The sequence below is a fragment of the Poecilia reticulata genome, chromosome 12 (genome assembly GCF_904066995.2).
Source record: "Poecilia reticulata chromosome 12, P_reticulata-male-v2, whole genome shotgun sequence".
NCBI lineage: Eukaryota > Metazoa > Chordata > Actinopteri > Cyprinodontiformes > Poeciliidae > Poecilia > Poecilia reticulata.
The window spans coordinates 29,233,768-29,254,297 of NC_088841.1; the positions used below are offsets into that span (position 1 = coordinate 29,233,768).

The 20,530-nt window shown below is 42.6% G+C and overlaps 1 protein-coding gene and 1 long non-coding RNA gene across 2 annotated transcripts in view; one reads left to right on the forward strand and one right to left on the reverse strand.

Moving 5' to 3' along the window:
* Positions 1-20,530, reverse strand: part of LOC145554029 (uncharacterized) — a 217,841-nt gene that overhangs the window by 120,917 nt on the left and 76,394 nt on the right. The window lies entirely within an intron of this gene.
* LOC145554218 (nuclear factor 7, ovary-like) lies at positions 17,237-18,718 on the forward strand. Its single transcript, XM_081613702.1, has one exon. The coding sequence runs from the start codon at positions 17,312-17,314 to the stop codon at positions 18,701-18,703; it is 1,392 nt and encodes a 463-aa protein (XP_081469828.1). The 5' UTR covers positions 17,237-17,311; the 3' UTR covers positions 18,704-18,718.

Genomic DNA, 20,530 nt, shown 5'->3' on the forward strand with positions numbered 1-20,530 from the left:
AATCAACTCCTGGTAATGATCAAATCAGTTATAATATGTTAAATAATCCTAGTGATGTGAGTAAATAAATATTAGATTGTATAATAAAATGTGGGAGGAAGGGATTTTACCTGATGAATGGAAAAAATATATTATTCCTATTTGTAAACCTGGCAAAGATCCAAATTCAGCTGAAAGTTACAGACCAAGAACTCTAACATCATGTTTATGTCATGAGGCGGTGTGGAGGTAGGTGAGGAGAGACGCAGGATGTGATGAAAATGATATGTTTAATGAATAAATCCAACGACAAGGAACAGCGGGGAACAACACGAGGAAACTGGCAGCACGGAGACAGGTGACATCAATCGACATACAATTGACATTCAGTAGACAAGGACCCGACGAAGAACACAGACAACAGGGGAGACTAAATACGCACGGGGCAATCACGGGAACGAGACACACCTGGGAGACAATCAACGGGGAAAGACGCAGAGACAGGACTAACAGGGAACAGAATCACACAGAAACTAGAAAATAAACACATAGAAACACGGATCATGACAGTACCCCCTCCTCAAGGGGCGACTACCAGGCGCCCAACAAGAAAAAGTCCAACAAACAAAAAACAACCCAACAGGGTGGGCGGAGGGGCGACGGCAGGAGGGCCAGAGTCCAGAAAACAAACCAGATCCCAACAGGGTGGGCGGAGGGGCGACGGTAGGAGGGCCAGAGTCCAGAACACAAAACCCAGATCCAAACAGGAATCCAAACACAAAAAACCCTTCCGGGGGCCGTCCACGGCACAGGAGGTAGACCTCTCGTGGGAGGTCCGGCGGGCGGCGACGCAGGAGGCGGAGCTTGAGCCGCGGTGGGCGGCGACGCAGGAGGCGGAGCTTGAGCCGCGGTGGGCGGCGACGCTGGAGGCGGAGCTTGAGCCGCGGTGGGCGGCGACGCTGGAGGCGGAGCTTGAGCCGCGGTGGGCGGCGACGCTGGAGGCGGAGCTTGAGCCGCGGTAGGCGGCGACGCTGGAGGCGGAGCTTGAGCCGCGGTGGGCGGCGACGCTGGAGGCGGAGCTTGAGCCGCGGTGGGCGGCGACGCTGGAGGCGGAGCTTGAGCCGCGGTGGGCCGGTCGGAGCGCCGGCTGCTGCAGGCGCTGGGGACTGGGGTTCAGGCGGAGCAGAGGCCGTGGGCTCGGGCGGAGCATAGGCCGTGGGCTCGGGCGGAGCAGAGGCCGTGGGCTCGGGCGGAGCAGAGGCCGTGGGCTCGGGCGGAGCAGAGGCCGTGGAACCGGCAGGACGGCCGGCCGGAGTCTCGGGAGGAGCACCAGGGAGCTGCGCACCGGCAGCAGACTCGGGGAGCTCTGGAGCTGGGAGCTCGGGCGGAGCGCCGGCTGCTGCGGGAGCTGGGAGCTCGGGCGGAGCAGAGGCCGGGGGACCGGCAGGACGGCCGGGCGGAGTCTCGGGCGGAGCACCGGGGAACTGCGCACAGGCAGCGGACTCGGGGAGTTCTGGAGCTGGGAGCTCGGGCGGAGCGCCGGCTGCTGCGGGCGCTGGGAGCTCGGGAGGAGCACTAGGGGACTCGGGAGGGACACTAGGGGACTCGGGAGGGACACTAGGGGACTCGGGAGGGACACTAGGGGACTCGGGAGGGACACTAGGGGACTCTGGAAGGACACTAGGGGACTCTGGAAGGACACTAGGGGACTCTGGAAGGACACTAGGGGACTCTGGAAGGACACTAGGGGACTCTGGAAGGACACTAGGGGACTCTGGAAGGACACTAGGGGACTCTGGAAGGACGGGGAGCTGCACGCCGGCAGCGGGCGCAGGAAGCTCGGGGAGCTGCACGCCGGCAGCGGGCGCAGGAAGCTCGGGGAGCTGCACGCCGGCAGCGGGCGCAGGAAGCTCGGGGAGCTGCACGCCGGCAGCGGGCGCAGGAAGCTCGGGGAGCTGCACGCCGGCAGCGGGCGCAGGAAGCTCGGGGAGCTGCACGCCGGCAGCGGGCGCAGGAAGCTCGGGTGGCTGTACGCCGGCAGCGGGCGCAGGAAGCTCGGGTGGCTGCACGCCGGCAGCGGGCGCAGGAAGCTCGGGTGGCTGCACGCCGGCAGCGGGCGCTGGAAACCTCGGAGGCCGATGGCGGCGACGACGTCGATGCTCCGGGACCGGGACCTCCGGTGGCCCAGAGCGATGGTGACGCCAGCGCCCAGTGGCCGGGACCTCCAGCGGTTTAGGGCGCTCGTGGCGACGTGGTCCCACACCTGGGGGGCAGTACGCCATACGTGCTCCCCACCAGGGACTCAGCTTGTCGTCGCGTTGGTGACTTGGGTGCCTTGGGACCAGGACCTCCGGCGGCTCAGAGCGCTGGTGATTCCAGCGCCCAGGGGCCGGGACCTCCAGCGGTTTAGGGCGCTCGTGGCGACGTGGTCCCACACCTGGGGGGCAGTATGCCATAGCTTCCTCACCGTTCGTTTGGTCGGGTCCTTCTGTCATGAGGCGGTGTGGAGGTAGGTGAGGAGAGACGCAGGATGTGATGAAAATGATATGTTTAATGAATAAATCCAACGACAAGGAACAGCGGGGAACAACACGAGGAAACTGGCAGCACGGAGACAGGTGACATCAATCGACATACAATTGACATTCAGTAGACAAGGACCCGACGAAGAACACAGACAACAGGGGAGACTAAATACACACGGGGCAATCACGGGAACGAGACACACCTGGGAGACAATCAACGGGGAAAGACGCAGAGACAGGACTAACAGGGAACAGAATCACACAGAAACTAGAAAATAAACACATAGAAACACGGATCATGACAGTTTAGGTACAATTATGGGGGAAAAAGGGTAAATAATAGATTATTTTACTTTTTAGAATCTAAGGAGAAGATTTAATCTCATCAGTTTGGTTTTAGAAAAGGCAGAAGTAGAATAGATCCAGCATATTGTCTGGAACATGAAATTAGACGGACCCAGATTAATAGAGAGAGAGTGATAGCAGTAAAAGGATTATGACATGTTGTGGAAAGAAGAGCTGTGGGTTAAATTAAACAAATAGGTATAAAGGGATAGATTATATAGGTGGATAAAAATATTTAACTGAAATAAATATTAGAGATAAAATAGGTGGAGAAATAAGTTCAAAGTATCAAGTTGAAAATGGAACTCCCCAAGGCAGTGTTATAAGCCCTGTGATATTTATTATAATGATTAGTGATATTTTTAGTTGTATAGATAAATCCTTTGGTGTTTCATTATTTGCAGATGATGTCATCATTTGGAAGAAGTAAACAATACTAAATTTATAAATAGGAAACTTCAAGAAGCCTTAAATAGTGTGGAAGGCTTTAGAATGGAGATTTAGATTCTCCACATTAAAGTCTAAATGTGCTGTTTTTACAAATAGGAAGTTAAATATTAATGTGAGTCTTAAATTATATGGAGATGTTATAGAAAGGACAGATCAGATTAAATATTTGGGTATGTGGCTTGATAAAAAACTTACATGGAAAATACATGTAGATAAAATAATTGAAAAAGGTAAAAAGAAATTTAAATGTAATGAGATGTTTGAGGCAAAGAGTGGGGAGCTGACAGGAAAGATTTAAACACAATTTATATTGGAACAATTAGATAAATTTTTGATTGTGGATGTATTTGATACAATTCAGCTTCAAGTAGTTTATTAAAATAGATAGAATACAATATCAGGCATTAAGACTTTGTTTAGCCATGAAAACCACTCCAGTTTCAGCTCTACAGGTTGAGATGGTGAGATGCCTCTGGATATTTAAGGATCCGGTTCTTCTGTCATGTAGCCACAGCATCTGTAGAAACACTGGAGAGAGAAACCAGGACGAGAGTGTCCAGTTTGTGAAAGAAGATCTTCTAAAGATCATCCACCTGTTAATCTGGCTCTGAAGAATCTGTGAGTCTTTCTTCCAGCAGAGAGCAGAAATCAAGCCATGACAGCACATGAAGCGGCCGACCTGCAGAGGCACCAGCAGTCTGATTGGTGCTCTCCCTGCTCAATGCATCAGTTATAAAAACTACAAACATCTTTCTTTCAGGAAAAATTCTGCCCTGCCAGTAAAATTCTCACTGCAGAAGAGATGGTTGAAGTCTGGTTTATTGAAAAATACATATGCATAAATATATATTTTATATTTTTAATAAAAACAAAAACACACAATGCAGGTTTTCTGGGGAAAACCCTGATATTGTATTAGCCATTCAGCAAGTACTTTTACTTTTAATACTTGAAGTATTTTTAAAAGCCAGTATTTTCTCACTTTTAGTCAAGTCAAAACGTTGACGTGGTACTTCTACTAGAGTTCATTTTTATCTATTTGTACTTTAACATTGCTTGAGTACTTTGTCCTCCACTGCTGGGAGCAGACGAGGTAAATGGTGAGAAACACAAATCATTCAATCAATCAATCAAATTTTATTTGTATAGCACATTTCAGCAGCAAGGCATTTCAAAGTGCTTTACATAATTAAAATACAAACAGCATGTGACATTGAATAAACAGAAAGACAAAGATTTTTTTTTTTTGGAAAACAAAAAGGTTAAAAAGATAAAAACATTAAAACCCATACCCCTTGTAGGACTTCAGTTAAACGTCTCACACCTCAGAGTTTTTCACGGACTTTAAGCGCCTGTCGTCACCGGACTCCGCAGTCCGTTTAACACGGGTATTATCCAGGCCCCGTCGCCTAACAGGACAAGGTGCCACACCTCAGAGTTTTAGTTAAGATGTCATTTAACAAGGATTCTCACACCCATAGATATAGATTCGTTTAACTGGGACGTTTTCCGGGGGGCTTTACATAGACAGTGTGAAAGAGAAATGAAAAGAAGTTAAGACATCAAAACCTTCAATTTAGCCATAAGCAACTCTAACCAGGTGGGTTTTAAGTCGAGATTTAAAGGCTCTCAGTGTTTCAGCTGTTTTACAGTTTTCTGGAAGTTTGTTCCAAATCTGTGGTGCATAGAAACTGAATGCTGCTTCTCCTCGTTTGGTTCTGGTTCTGGGGATGCAGAGCAGAACCAGAACCAGAAGATCTGAGGGGTCTAGACGGTTGGTACAGCAATAACAGATCTTTAATGTATTGTGGTGCTAAACCGTTCATTGATTTATAAACTAACATCAGTATTTTAAAGTGTATTCTTTGAGCTACAGGGAGCCAGCGTAGAGACTTTAAAACTGGTGTTATGTCTCCATCTTCCTGGTTTTAGTGAGAACAGCAGCAGCAGCTTCTGGATCAGCTGCAGTTGTTTGATTGATTCATTAGTCAGACCTGTGAAGACGCTGTTGCAATAATCAATACGACTAAAGATAAACACATCAGAGAACTGGACTGCAAGGAAACTCTGAGCCCAAAGGAAACATCCTCCCTGCTGCAGCGTTCTCCACGGATCTTTCTTTCCCCACACGGAGACTCTGGATCCACTCAGCAGACTCATCATCATCTTCAGTAAGACCTAAGCTCGTATTTACATTCAACGTTGATAACCAGAATCAATGCAGAGCTTCAGTTATTACAACTAAAGACCAGCGATCAGGCCGAAACCTGGGAGTAGTGATAGACTCTGACCTGAACCTTCAGAGCCACATTAAGACAGTCACAAAGTCGGCCTTCTATCACCTGAAGAACATCTCTAGGATTAGAGGACTGATGTCTCAGCACGATCTAGAGAAACTCATCCTGGACTTGGGGAACCAGGAAGTCCTTTCTCTTTGAGCTATATTCTCTCCATGACGTCATAGCTTTCCTTGCTGTGACACGCCTCCTCCTCCAGACTGAAGGTGGTGACTGCAATGCATTCTGGGATTGATATGAATGAGACCAGAGTGAGAGCATCAGCTCTGATGTTTCCTGAGTTTCCTTCATGTTGCTGTGTGACTGAACTGTGGTTTGGTTGGTAGATATGAGTTACTGAGGTAGCAGACACTGGTCTGCTGTGTAAATGTTTTGCTCAATCTGATTGGCTGGTTTTAATTTAACCTAACATCAGGTTTTATGACCTGAAGCAGTGGTGTCTGTTCTTCAGATTTGGCTCCTGACCATTTGCATCTCAAAGCTCCTGGTGGAATAAATTTGCTGTTTGTCCAACCCAGTAGTGCCAAAGGATTGTATTGCATAATGTGACCTGATTACATGAAACCAGAGATGTTGGGCTGATACTGAAAGAAGACCGAAGACCTTCAGTCTTCATGTTGGCTCTGCCAGATAAAGCATGAAACCAGTTCATGAAACCTGGACCTCTAGTTCAGCAGAAACTGGTCTGCTGTCTGAACCTCAGGTTGTTCATCAGTTCATATAATCTGTTTCTGTCTGTAAAGGTGAACCGCAGACTGCTGAATACCAAGAACCACAGACTGCTGAACACCAAGAATCGCAGACTGCTGAACACCAAGAACCACAGACTGCTGAACACCAAGAACCACAGACTGCTGAACACCAAGAACCACAGACTGCTGAACACCAAGAACCACAGACTGCTGAACACCAAGAACCACAGACTGCTGAACACCAAGAATCGCAGATTGCTGAACACCAAGAACCACAGACTCCTGAACACCAAGAACCACAGACTGCTGAACACCAAGAATCGCAGACTGCTGAACACCAAGAACCGCAGACTGCTGAACACCAAGAACCACAGACTGCTGAACACCACAGAACAGCAGACTGCTGAACACCAAGAACCGCAGACTGCTGAACACCAAGAACCACAGACTGCTGAACACCACAAAACCGCAGACTGCTGAACACCAAGAACCACAGACTGCTCAACACCAAGAACCGCAGACTGCTGAACACCAAGAACCACAGACTGTTGAACACCACAGAACCGCAGACTGCTGAACACCAAGAACCACAGACTGCTCAACACCAAGAACCACAGACTGCTGAACACCAAGAACCACAGACTGCTGAACACCACAGAACCGCAGACTGTTCAACACCAAGAACCACAGACTGCTGAACACCAAGAACCACAGAGTGCTGAACACCAAGAACCGCAGACTGCTCAAGACCAAGAACCGCAGACTGTTCAACACCAAGAACCACAGACTGCTAACACCCTCAAAGAAAACAGAACCGCAGGAAATGGCTTTAAACCCACGGAGAAGATGGAGCAAACAGCTTCCACCTGAGCTGTGTGAACTGATGAATGAACTGATAGCAGAAGCACCTTCATTCATTCAGCTGTTTGACCAACATGAAACTGAGATGAGAGATATTGTAAAAAGGTTCAAAGAGATTTCAGAAGAAGTGAAAAACATGCAGGTGAAGGTGAACACAGTCAGACCAGCAGCAGCTGTGGTTGGAGGCGTAGGATTGTGTCTTGCTGTTTTCACTGGAGGGTTGAGTTTAGTTGCTGCTGGTCTTGCTGCTGCAGTTCCTGTTGTTGGAACAAATGTGACCAAAATTTATGTAGAGAGACAAAAGGCTAAGGAAGGTGAGGAGCTGGGGAAACGATTCATGGAGATAATCAAACCTCTGACAGAAAAGCTGGAAGAGATAAAGAGCACATGTGAAAAGTTGGAGGAAGAATCATCTGTAGTTCTGGCGAACTATGCTCTGAGAGACGTGGAGCATTTTCTGGTTCTGCTTTCAAAGGTGAAAGAGCTCAAGGAGATGAGTGTAGGCATGTTGTTTGTACTGGTTTCAGTGCAGAATATGATTCTTACACTGATAGCACTGTTGAGTGTCTTTTCAACTCCTGAAGCAGATGAAAAACTGAGACAGGCCATCATAGACTCAGCTGATCAGAGTGAGAAAATTACTGAAGATTTTGTAAAGATGAAGGAAAAACTCAGAGAGTTTACAGGAGAATAATCAGATCCTGATGAGCCTGGAGATGTTCTGGTTTCTTATAATTACCTTTTTATTGTTTTTTACTGCTACAGATTCTGTGGAGTTTGATTATGAAAACATAAAGTATGAAATAAGCTCTTCAGATCAGCACAGGACAACTGTCCTTCACATGTAAATACTGTAAATATTACAGTAATATCTGTTTATTAACCAGATTGCCGAGTTCACAGACTATCAGGCATTTTTATGTTTTATTAAAACTGACATTCAATGTCTCTGAAACGGATCGTTTCATGTTTTCACCTTTTAAAATTCTGAGAGATGGAAATTTATTGGTAGCTTGTAAAAAAGAGCAAAAAAAATAAGTCTTCAAATGTGGATATCTGTGAAAAGGCTTGGAGAAAAAAATCACATAAGATACAAAATTTGAGTGATTTATGGAATCATTCTAGATGATAGAAGATGCAAAAGTGAAGAACTTGAAGAGATTATTAGAAACAATAAATTCAGAAAAAGCAGGGAGTTTGTCCATCCTTACTGAGTCTGAAGCAAATTGCCAAAAAACATTAAAATAGATTGTCTCAGTTTTCAGGTCAGACCTTATATCCCTCCATCACTTCAGTGTTTCAATTGTCAAAGGTCACATAGCAGCAGTCAGTAAAGGGAAGCAGAGATGTCTAAAATGTGGTGAAGATCATAAATTAGAACAATGTAAAGAAGAAGCACAAGAAAAACGCTGTAACTGTGGAGGGAAACATAGTTACATGCGGAGGATGTGAGGTAAAGAAGAGGGCAAAAGAAACCATACAGATTAAAATGACAAAAAATATAAGCAGCAGTTAAAAAAGTGAAGGAAAAGAAAACAAGAGAGACTGAACAAACAGAGTCAAAGCAAAGATCAGGCAGAATAAAATGTCACAATATCAGTAGAAAAACTAATATTATTCATAGCCTCTGTTATCAACTGCAGTGACCAAGCAGCACAAAACTGAGGAGAATAATAGTGAGAGGAGCTGAAAGGTTTGGGCTTAAAGAGGCATCATGGGAGAACATAGATAAAAATGTGGAGGTAGATGGGAGACGAGGAAAATAGTTCATGTTACAATAAATGCTAGAAGTTTAATCACTAACTTACAGGAACTTAAAGGTTATATTGAAGAACAACCAGAAATTATTTGTGTTCAGGAAACATAAAAACAACATTATATTTTGTGATTAATGGATATGACAGGAAGGGATATAAATAATAAATATTTATTATTTATTCATAATAAATAAATATATCATATTTATTTATAATATATAATTAATAATGACCGAATTTTTTTTAAATTGAAAAAATGCATCAAGTCTCAGATGCATTTTTTATTCAAATTCTGATGGCAAATATTTACTTCCATAACTGGGTTTCATTGAAGTTCTGAGAAGTGAAACGGAGAACCGGACACAATGTCCTTCACCAGCAGGTGGCAGTAAAGTCCCTGTAAGTTGGTTGCTGTCTGTCTTCAGACGGTAAAAGAAGAGGATGAACTTTCCCGGCGCTCCGGTCCAAGTGACGGTAAGCAAGCAGAGAAATCCTGTTCTGTTACTTCCAGATGTTTCCTAACCGTGTAGTTTATATCACACCACATCAGTATTTATTCATTTATGTAGTTTGTGATTAATTTAAGCAGTTTTATCTGGGTCACGTTGCTGCACCAGACAATACCAATGCACGCTGGCATCACAGCTAACAAGCTAGCTACTTGACGCCATCTTGGCTAGTTTCGTAATGCGGTTTGATTCTGGGTTAATTTAACCCTTTGCAGTCGCTTTTCATGGCGGTTAAAATAACTAGTCAGTAGCTAAGCAAGGTGGATAGCATTGCTTTTGTTCACAACATTTAGCATATTCATTTAGTAATAAGTTACATGGGAGGTTCCTGGTTCTGTACAATGTATTTTAGTTGGTGTTTTGTTAACTGCATTTTCTCTGGCAGGTCAAAGGCTTCATCAGGGAGATATCAGTGCAGTTTCCCTGGAAATCCCTCCATGTTAAAGGAGCACAAAGCGTTACTGTCTCTGCTGGATCGACCCATAAACCAGTGAGAACAAGACGACTAAAGGATAAAAGTCAGTTTGTTGTTATCTTGATAGAAAGGTGAACATTTTGAGAGTACGCTGTGTTCAGTGTCATGTTAACAAGATCATAAAATTCATCCTCATGACGTTTTAAAACCTGTTTTTAGAACAGTTCATTGACATGATCCACTCATAAGTATGAACACATCTTCACAGAAATAGCTCTACAGACATGTAGTTAAGATATTTTTCCCCTTTTACCCAGAAAAACTCAAATCTATTGTTCCAGGTAAGAGGTAACAGAAATGTCCCTCCTCAGTCTCAGAGTTGCAGCTTTGTCCTCCATTAAGTTGACAGTCTTCAGCTCTGGATCCATTGTTCCAGGGCAGGTGGATGTGGTTTCAGCCAGTTTGCAGTAATAACCTGATGAGCAATTAACCCAAGGGCTTCAACATATAAACTATGAATTTCTCCAGCAGCAATGTTTATATCATCTAAAACTAAATGGTGAATTTCAAAGGTTGTAGTGAAGTTTAATATTTTCCCGTTTCAGAATATAGTCTTACCATAGGACACTCAAAGAACATGTGGGAAAAATCCTCCATTTGTCCACATATCTCCCAGCAGAGGGCGCTAGCATTACTATCATAACTGGGTTTTACCTTTGGGGTTGTAAAAAATCTCATTCTTAGTTTCCAGCTAAACTCTCCCCAGTTTGGACTCGGGCTGAAACGATTCCTCTAATAATTCGACTACCTCGATTACTGAAAATCCTCGAGGTAAATTAATCTGCCTCCAAGCTTCGTTAATTAAATTGTAATAAATAATACTGTTAAACTATTCAGCGCACTGCGGTCTAGCCGGAAGGTTTTTGTGTTGCACAATGCAAACGTTTGACACGTTTGTGCCATAGTTTGTGGCTACGGAGGGAAACGGAGATGCTTAGAAGAAGAAGGAATGAAAGCAACAAAAACTGTCAAGGTTTGGGAACATTTTAGTCTAAAGAGAAAAGACAACACAGCGCAATGCATCCACTGCAAAGCAGAATTGACGAACCACAACAGCTCATCAAGCAGCATCTGCAGAGAAAACAGCCGCTGTTTGCATCGAACTCGTCCACAGCTGCTAACAGGTATCGTTTATGTTCTCTTTGCTAAATATGTTAATCTAAATGTGTGCTAATCTGTCATGTTATAAATGTAAACAGAGGCGTATTGTTTGCTAACGTTTCATCTACCGACTAAACATAGCAGCTACTTGGTGTCTGTAAATTGTGTGAGTAAAAAACTATCCAGGACTTTATGTAAGTTTGTTAACAATAAAAGCTGCAGCCACAGATTGAAGGCATAAACTGAAACACATTTATTTAATGCTGTACTTCCATTCTAATTTAATTTGAATATTTAGGGTGAATATTTAGTTAGTAGGGTTTTTTTCTTGCTACTGTATCAAACCTCCCACATAAATGAAAGTTTTAAATCTATAACTAAAGTATAACTGACTTCCTAAAGCTACTATGATTGCAGCAGAGTTATCAGAAAGTGTAGATTCTCCCTTAACAATATTATCTAATGTCATCTAATGAAGATCACCTGAAATATATTTATTAAGGCATAACAAGGAACAAACCAGCAATAATTTTCTCGTGCTTCTTTTCAGTAAATGGAAGAGTCGTACGATGAACAGCTTCGTTCAAATGGTTCCAGGATGTTCGGTTGTTCAAGCAGCTGAGTTCACAAACAGCATTTAAACCTGATCATCACAGACATGCAGCCGCTGTCCGTGGTGGAGGATGAAGGACTCCAGAAGATGATCTCCACCTTCAGTCCACATCATGTCCTTCCTTCCAGAACCTACTCTGTAAAAACGGTGGAGAAAAAGTATGAAGAAATCAGAGACGAGTTGAGAAACATCCTAAAGAGACGGCAGCTTTGCTCTCAGCAGACATTTGGACCAGTGTTGCCACAGAGGTGCATCTTGGGATGACAAGCCACTTTCTTGGAGAGGACTGGAAAATGGAGTCCCACCGTCTGACAACAATGAAGAAAGACACACAGCAGCAAACATTGCAGAGTGTCTGGAAGATGTTATTGCAAAGTTTGATGCTCTACCTGAGAAAGTCACAGCTGTCATCCAGGATAATGGTGCCGATATTGTAGCAGCAGTGGAGATTTAGGCAGAAAAGCATAAGTGGGTATCTGTGCAGTGTGCAGGGCCCACCCTGACCTTGGTGGTACAGAACGCTCTGAAGAGCAACCAGAGCATCTCTCAGTGTGTGGCAGCTGCAATGCGTCTTGTTAAACATTTAAAAAAGTGAACTGGCTTGGACAAAGCTGAAGGATGAGCAGCAGCAGATGGGCACAGCATCACACATGCTCATCCAAGATGTAGGCACTCGTTGGAACAGGACTTTCCACATGATATCCAGGCTGCTGGACCAAAGATGGCCGATAACTGCTGCACTGTCTGACCCAGCATTGACGCCACCAGGAAAACTATTCCTTGATCTATTTATAACTCTTCCTGCACTCAGCAAACTCAAAAATTTAGTCCTGGAATAAAAACAAAAAGTAATACATACAGTCAACAGAATAGAATGGAGTAAAATTCCTTTTTCTAACCTAATATAATGTTCAATCCTAAGTATAAAAATGAACACAATCATTTTCCAAAATCCCCTTCTCCATAAACCTGGACAATTTTCTAATACTTAACAAAACATTTTCATAACACACAACTTCCATTTGATTCTGATATAGTCACAGATGATACAATTTCAAATACATTCATCATTGACTAAATGATTTTAAAACTAGATAATACAAATTTCCAGTCAGAGCATACTATTAATAACTAAGAAAATGTCTTAGAAATTAAATGTTATTGGTTTTAAAACATTTTGTGTTATATTCAGTTTTTGCACCATCTCAGATGTTAGTTTTGGAAGACTTCTCATCCTGCTTGCTTGAACCAACCAAAGTTCCCTTTCCCAGAGTGATTCAAATGATACTGCCTCCTTCCTGCATATGTTCATTTTATGACCTCCTGTCCTCTGATAACCCCACAGGGGTCCCAGCAGAAGTTCACCTGCAGATATCTATTTTTTCTTTCCGTTATTTCCAATACTTACCCAGCAATAGTTTAGTTTCAAACCACTAAGAGAAACCTGTACAAAATTAAGAAATGTGTTCAAAAAAGATTAAACTGTATTAACCCTTCTAGACTGGAACGTGTCTGCGCCAACACCTCTAAATTTGCAGTATCGTAATTCCGCCACACGTAGCGCTATCTGAAAAATTCCAACGGTTTCTGAAAGGGCAGACGTTGCACTTTCCAGCAAGTATCGGGTTAATATGGAAACTTCGCAGCTGTAGCTGAAGAGAGTGTAATTATTCCGGGGGGCACTTGTTTAATAGATGGTAAATTGCAAAAATAACTTGCTGGATATTGAAAGTCCCGGTGTTATGGATACATGGGTAAGTATATCATCTCACAGGACATTTAAAGAACTACTTACATTTAAAATAAGGAAGATTTATTTAGGCAGACGCTCGAAACTCTGGCGCAACAGGGTTAAACACTAAAAATAATCATTTCCCTCAACACAACTCATCTACGTCATTATAGCTTAAGGGTGAGGAAGAAGAGTAGATTTGATTAAATGTTTCTGCTGTGTTTTCTGTGAAAGAACATTTTGTAATAATAGCATTGTGTCCAAGTTGGTTAACGGATAAAGAACTGTCAAAGATAACAGCAAAGTGATCCAATAGGGTGACATCAGTTACAGAGACATTGGAAATATTCACACCCTTACTGATAACCAGGCCCAGTGTGTGTCCATGAGTGTGTGTTGCTTGTTTGACATGTTGTGTTAAACCAAAACTCTCTAATATATTACAGAGCTTTTTTGCCTCTCGGTCTTGGGGGTTGTCAACATGAATTTTGAAATCACCAATAATGATCAAGCAATCATAATCAACACATATGAGAGATAGAAGCTCATTCAAGTCCGTAAAGAAACCTTCCACATATGTTGGAGTTTTATATAGAGTTAGTGTCAAAGTTCGTTTGTGGCCTTTTAACTCAATTCCAAGATATTCAAAAGACATAAAATTACCCAAAGAGCTTTTACTACAGTTTATGGTATTCTTAAATATTGAAGCCACGCCTCCTCCTTTTTTGTGTTTTCTATTCTCACTTAAAAATTGTACGTAGGAGGCACTGATTCAATTAGTACGATTGCTTCACTATTGTCAATCAGCCATGTTTCTGTCAGAAATAAAACATCAATATTATGTTCGGTGATGAAATCATTAATTAATAGAGCTTTAGCACAGAGAAATCTGGTGTTTAAAATAGCCAGTTTAAGTGACTTGGAGGCTGAAAGCTCTTCAGTCTGAGGTTCCTTTAGGCAGGGAATCAGTCTGAGGTTTGAATTAAGACAGCTGTTTTTTGTATTTCTGTTTTTTGTAACTTTCCCTGTAGTGATCCGGACAGGTAATGTCCTGTTATGCGGTGCCGGGGGACACATTCTGGAGGAAGATGGGTGTAAAGATAATATCATGACCTCAGAAACGCAGAGTGCTTTTCTCTGCGTTTTCTCTGGGAAGTCAGAGGCAGGTGGCTTAGATGAAGTGAGGGCTGCTTTGTTAGCGCTAAGGAGAGCCGTGCGGACGCGAACCTGTTGATCTATTCCATCCGTAAATTTGATAAACTCTAGTCCGGAAGACATTTCTTCAAAGGTATCTTGTGAAAGCAGTGAATGAGTGTAGGAACAGAGAGGACAGGGGAAGGAGGAATGACGGGGAAAGGGGGAAGAAGGGGGAGAACGATGAGGGAGGGGGGAATGAGGAAGGGAACCAGTCATTCTGTCCCCAGTCGATGTTTTATCAGTTTGTTTTGTGACAATTTGCTTCTGAAGCGATGGTCACATTGTTGTTGTTGTTGATAAAATGAAAAATGTTTGCAGTGAGCAGCTTTATCCCATGTTTGTTAAGATTGCATCTGCCTTTTCCAAAGAGGTGAAAGCGCTGCCAGTAGATCCTGAGGTTATGGATGAAGGTCACTGAGCTGGCAGAGCAGGTTTTAATCAGCCATTTGTTTATCATGCCCAGCCTTTTTCGTCTCCCCATCGAGGCGATGGAATTGGACCACTGAGAAATAACTTCATTTTTAATTTTCCCATAGTGTCCAGAAGAATATTAAAATCCATTCTCAGAATCTCTAATTTTTGCTTTGCCAGATTGTTGGCTCCAACATGCACAACTAAAGTCTCAATGTTTGGCTGATCAGTGGTTAGAGAGAGCACTTTGCGGGTCAAATCAGATACAGTGTCACCAAGAAAAGAAACCACTCTCATTTTCTTGGGATTGCAAACTGACTGATTCCATTTACTGCCTCATCTCCAACAATAAGCACTCTTGGCATACCTTTCGTTTACTGGGGGTCACTTTGTCCTTCGGAGCTTTTGGGGGGTGGATGTGTTGGTGTAGCCTCATTGTTGATGTTTGAAGGTGAGATTTCACTTAGAGGCTCAGGTTGGAGTGCAGAAAATCTTTTTTTCAGTGGGATTCCCACGGAGTCGGAATGTTTTGAGACTTGGGCTGGTCCTTTGTTCTTGGGAGCGGGGTCGGTGGAGCCGTCTTGGGTCCAGCTTCCCTTTTGCTATTCTTTGGCGGAGCAGGTGTTGAGGTTGAAGGTGGGTTTCGGCTAAGAGCCGGCCACGCTGATTCATCCAGGTGAGGGGTTCTCCCCGTTAGTCGTCTCATGGGATCTGCAGTGTGAGACTTTTGTTTCGGCTTGGCGCCCTGAGCGATTCAGGGTGAGCTGCTTGGTGCAGGGTGTACGACCTCTCTGCTGATTTGAGGAAGAGTTGTTTCATATCTACAGGTAGCGTTGATCTCAAAGTTCACCTCCAGCCGTTGAATTTTAATTTCTATATACTGAAGTTGTTGTAGAATACTGCTAATGTCCTTGGGGTCGGACGGGGGCATTTTGCCCTAGTTCAACTTGGAGATGAAGAAAAGTAAGATAAAAATAAAAGTGACAAAATCTCGCGGTCCTTAGGTCTGAAGTAATCCAGTTATGATGTCGATAATGTAAATATAACTATAGGAATTGTGACTTTAAAAATAATACACAGGCAAAGTTATCAGTAAGGATGAGAGAGAGCAGGATAAGCTGTTCCTCCTTCAGCTGCCAGATACAGAATGAAAAATCAGAGATTCTGAAAAACACTTTAATATTTTTCTGGACACTATGGGAAAATTAAAAATCATATGGATCTTACAGTTGGTTTTTTGATTTATTGATCAAACTTAATGAGACATTTTACAGTTTTACAGTTTGTAATGCAGTTTTTTCTTACTGGTTTTTCCTGCTTATAGAAACTAGGATCTATTATATTTTCGTCATCTCTGTCACAGCAGAGAAGAATCTCCTGTAAATGTTTCAACGTTTCCTCATTGGTTTGACTCAGATCTCATTCAGATGTTCAGTCTCTGTTTTATGCACAGTAACCAAAGAGGAATCACCTGTTTCTGACCATTAGAACGTAAAAAAGATCAGTGTCTTTTTTAACCAGTATCTGTTTAAAACTCTGTCACAGAAATCCTCAGTTTGCAATCAGAGCAATGATTGTGTTGCTCTTTGCCAGCTTGGATGGAGGAGGAGACACTGAATCATAAGAGGGTAATTATTTTACTGCAGCAGCTTTTATTGTTGTTTTATTAATTTCTTCTTCTCTGGTTTTATTTTTGGTTTATATTTAAAGTAAATGTGAATGATAAAATACTCCAGCTGAAAACCGTATTTACAGTTTTCCAATTTTCAGATTGAAAAAATATCAGGGCATTGATTACATTTAAATTGAAGCAATTCTGATTCAAATCCAGTTGTTCTGAAAACAGTACAAACTTTCCTCAACACCAAACATCATTTTCACCTCCAGAGTCTGAAACTGATAGAAAAATAGTAAACAGAAGGAAACTGGAAGAGTTTTATATGAGGAAAAATATATTTTAACTTAAAGCAGAAACAAAGTCATGAATCAGAAAAAGCTGTAGTGTTTTAATAAAACTGCAGATTAAGATCAAATCCTCTAGAGGGCGCCACATCTCCTCCTCAAGACTGATTCCAACAGGAACAACTGGAAAAACCAGGAAACAGTTCAGAGAGAAAAATCTCACTGAGTAAACGCCCTGAGGATGAACTCTGACTCCTGCCTCAGTCTCCGACTGAAATCAAACTAACTCTGAACAAGGAGAACAGAGAGAGAACTGAGCAACTAGACGCTGAAACACAGACTGCTGCAGGAGGAAAAACAAGCAAATCAAAGTGAAAGTAAGTTCAGAATGTTTCTACAGGAGAGAAACTGACTTCCTGGTTTGACTTTCTGTCTGCTGTGGTTTCAGCTTCACTCAGAGACAAAATGGCTTCCAGATCAGACGATGATCTCTGCTGTCCGGTCTGTCTGGAAATATTTAAGGATCCGGTTCTTCTGTCATGTAGCCACAGCTTCTGTAAGGAGTGTCTGCAGAAATACTGGGGAGAGAAACCAGGAAGAGATTGTCCAGTTTGTAAAAGGAGATCTTCTAAAGGTCAACCACCCTGTAATCTGGCTCTGAAGAATCTGTGTGAGTCTTTGTTACAGCAGAGAAACCAAACAGCTTCAGAGGATCTCTGCTCTCTGCACTCTGAGAAACTCAAACTCTTCTGTCTGGACCATCATCAGCCAGTTTGTGTCGTCTGCAGAGATTCAGAAAAACACACCAAGCACAGATTCAGACCCATCGATGAAGCTGCTCAGCAACACAAGAAGAAGCTTCAGGAAACTCTGGAGCCTTTAAAGGAGAAGCTGGAGCTCAGGAAGAAAGTTCAGGAGGAGTTTGATCAGACAGCAGAACACCTGAAGGTCCAGGCCCGACACACAGAGAGGCAGATTAGGGAGCAGTTTAAGCAGCTTCATCAGTTTCTAGCAGAGGAAGAGGAGGCCAGGCTGGCTGCACTGAGGGAGGAAGAGGAGCAGAAGAGAGGGATGATGAAGGAGAAGATGGAGGCTCTGAGCAGAAAGATAGCAGCTCTTTCAGACACAGTCAGAGCCACAGAGGAGGAGCTGAGAGCTGCAGACGTCTCATTCCTGCACAACTACATGGCTGCAGTGGAAAGAGTCCAACGCTGCCCCCTGCTGGAGGATCCACAGCTGCCCTCAGGAGCTCTGATAGACCAGGCCAAACATCTGGGCAACCTGGCCTTCAACATCTGGAGCAACATGAAGGACATGGTGACCTACACTCCTCTGGTTCTGGACCCAAACACGGCTGGTCCAAACCTCCATCTGTCTGAAGATCTGACCAATGGGAGGGGAGGAAAGAAACAGAAGCTTCCTGGTAATCCAGAGAGATTTGATGATCTTCACTTCTGGTCTGTTCTGAGTTCTGAGGGTTTTAACTCAGGGAACCACAGCTGGGATGTTGATGTTGGAGACAGTTCATTCTGGAGCCTTGGTGTGATAGAAGAGTCAGTTCAGAGGAAGGGAAGCATAAAGTCTGGATTGTTGTTTATATGGTTCTATTCAGGTAAATATTCAGCATCTTCTCCTCCAGCTCCTTCCACTCGTCTCTCAGTCCAGAAGAATCTCCAGAGGATCAGAGTGAATCTGGACTGGGACAGAGGAAAACTGTCCTTCTCTGATCTGGATACTAACACACACATACACACCTTCACACACACCTTCACTCACAAGATGTTTCCATACTTCACCACTAATAAAACATTAAAGATCGTACCGATGAAGATCTCAGTGATGAAGCAGCAGCTCTGATGATCTCAGCATGAAGAACAAAGTCCAGATAAAAATTTATTGATCAGATTGAAACTGTGAGTTTTAAAGAGGAAACTGGAGATGATCTGATCATCTTCTTCATCTCTGATCAGATTCAGATTCATCTCCAGGCTGCTGGAAGCAGCAGGGCAGCGTTAATCTTTCTCATCTGACTCTAGTCTGAGTTCAGCTCTGATTCTAAAATCACTCAGAGTGAGAGGTCTTGTTTTTTTGTTCATCTCTGGGTAATTATTTCTGTTTTTCAAGAATTTTGATGTAATAAAAAATTGTTTTTATTGAATATGTGAGCAAAAATGTTCCCAGCAATATGTTTTACAAACTAAATAATTAGTTTGCTGACTAAATTATTTAGCTCCAAACTGAATATTTAGTTTTCTTTTGTCCGATTTTGTTATGTTATGTTACATTTATGGATCATTGTCATTTTCCTTAAAATACCAAAACCTCCTCATAAGTTTATATTTTGTTCTTTCTAATGATGTAATTTTTAAATATTTAATGATCTTCTGATCAGGACTTGAGTCGATTTTTTACCAAATAGATTTTTACTCTTTCTTGAATCATTTGAATGGAAACTTTTTACTTTTGTTTAAATGTTTCACTCTTACTGAAGTACAACTTTTGGCCATGAGTAACTATAATAACTGCTTAGGTTATTATTAATAAAACTACTAATTTAGATCTTGATCCAAGATTGAAACAAGAATTTGAATTAAAATAAACAGTAAATTGACTTTAATTTTCAAGTTAAACCACATTTAAGTGTTTTACAGTGTAGTTGGTTTTATGGCTGGTTTGATGTTTTATTGATCAAATTAATTAGACATTTTACATGTAATACAGTTTTTTTAAATAGTTAATATTTACTGACTAAGTTTAAACAATTAAAGTTGTAAAACAAAAAATGATGTGACTGGGTTTCATTGAAGTTCTGAGAAGTGAAACGGGGAACCGGACACAATGTCCTTCACCAGCAGGTGGCAGTAAAGTCCCTGTAAGTTGGTTGCTGTCCGTCTTCAGACGGTAAAAGAAGAGGATGAACTTTCCCGGCGCTCCGGTCCAAGTGACGGTAAGCAAGCAGAGAAATCCTGTTCTGTTACTTCCAGATGTTTCCTAACCGTGTAGTTTATATCACACCACATCAGTATTTATTCATTTATGTAGTTTGTGGTTAATTTAAGCCGTTTTATCTGGGTCACGTTGCTGTACCAGACAATACCAATGCACGCTAGCATCACAGCTAACAAGCTAGCTACTTGACGCCATCTTGGCTAGTTTCGTAATGCGGTTTGATTCTGGGTTAATTTAACCCTTTGCAGTCGGTTTTCATGGCGGTTAAAATAACTAGTCAGTAGCTAAGCAAGGCGGATAGCATTGCTTTTGTTCACAACATTTAGCATATTCATTTAGTCATAAGTTACATGGGAGGTTCCAGGTTCTGTATAATGTATTTTAGTTGGTGTTTTGTTAACTGCATTTTCTCTGGCAGGTCAAAGGCTTCATCAGGGAGATATCAGTGCAGTTTCCCTGGAAATCCCTCCATGTTAAAGGAGCACAAAGCGTTACTGTCTCTGCTGGATCGACCCATAAACAAGTGAGAACAAGACGACTAAAGGATAAAAGTCAGTTTGTTGTTATCTTGATAGAAAGGTGAACATTTTGAGAGTTCGCTGTGTGCAGTGTCATGTTAACAAGAGCTTAAAATTCATCCTCATGACTTTTTAAAACCTGTTTTTAGAACAGTTCCTTGACATGATCCACTCATAAGTATGAACCCATCTTCACAGAAATAGCTCTACAGACATG

Excerpts from the sequence above, each read along its gene's own strand:
- LOC145554218 (XM_081613702.1), top strand. The coding sequence starts at position 17,312 with ATGGCTTCCAGATCAGACGATGATCTCTGCTGTCCGGTCTGTCTGGAA.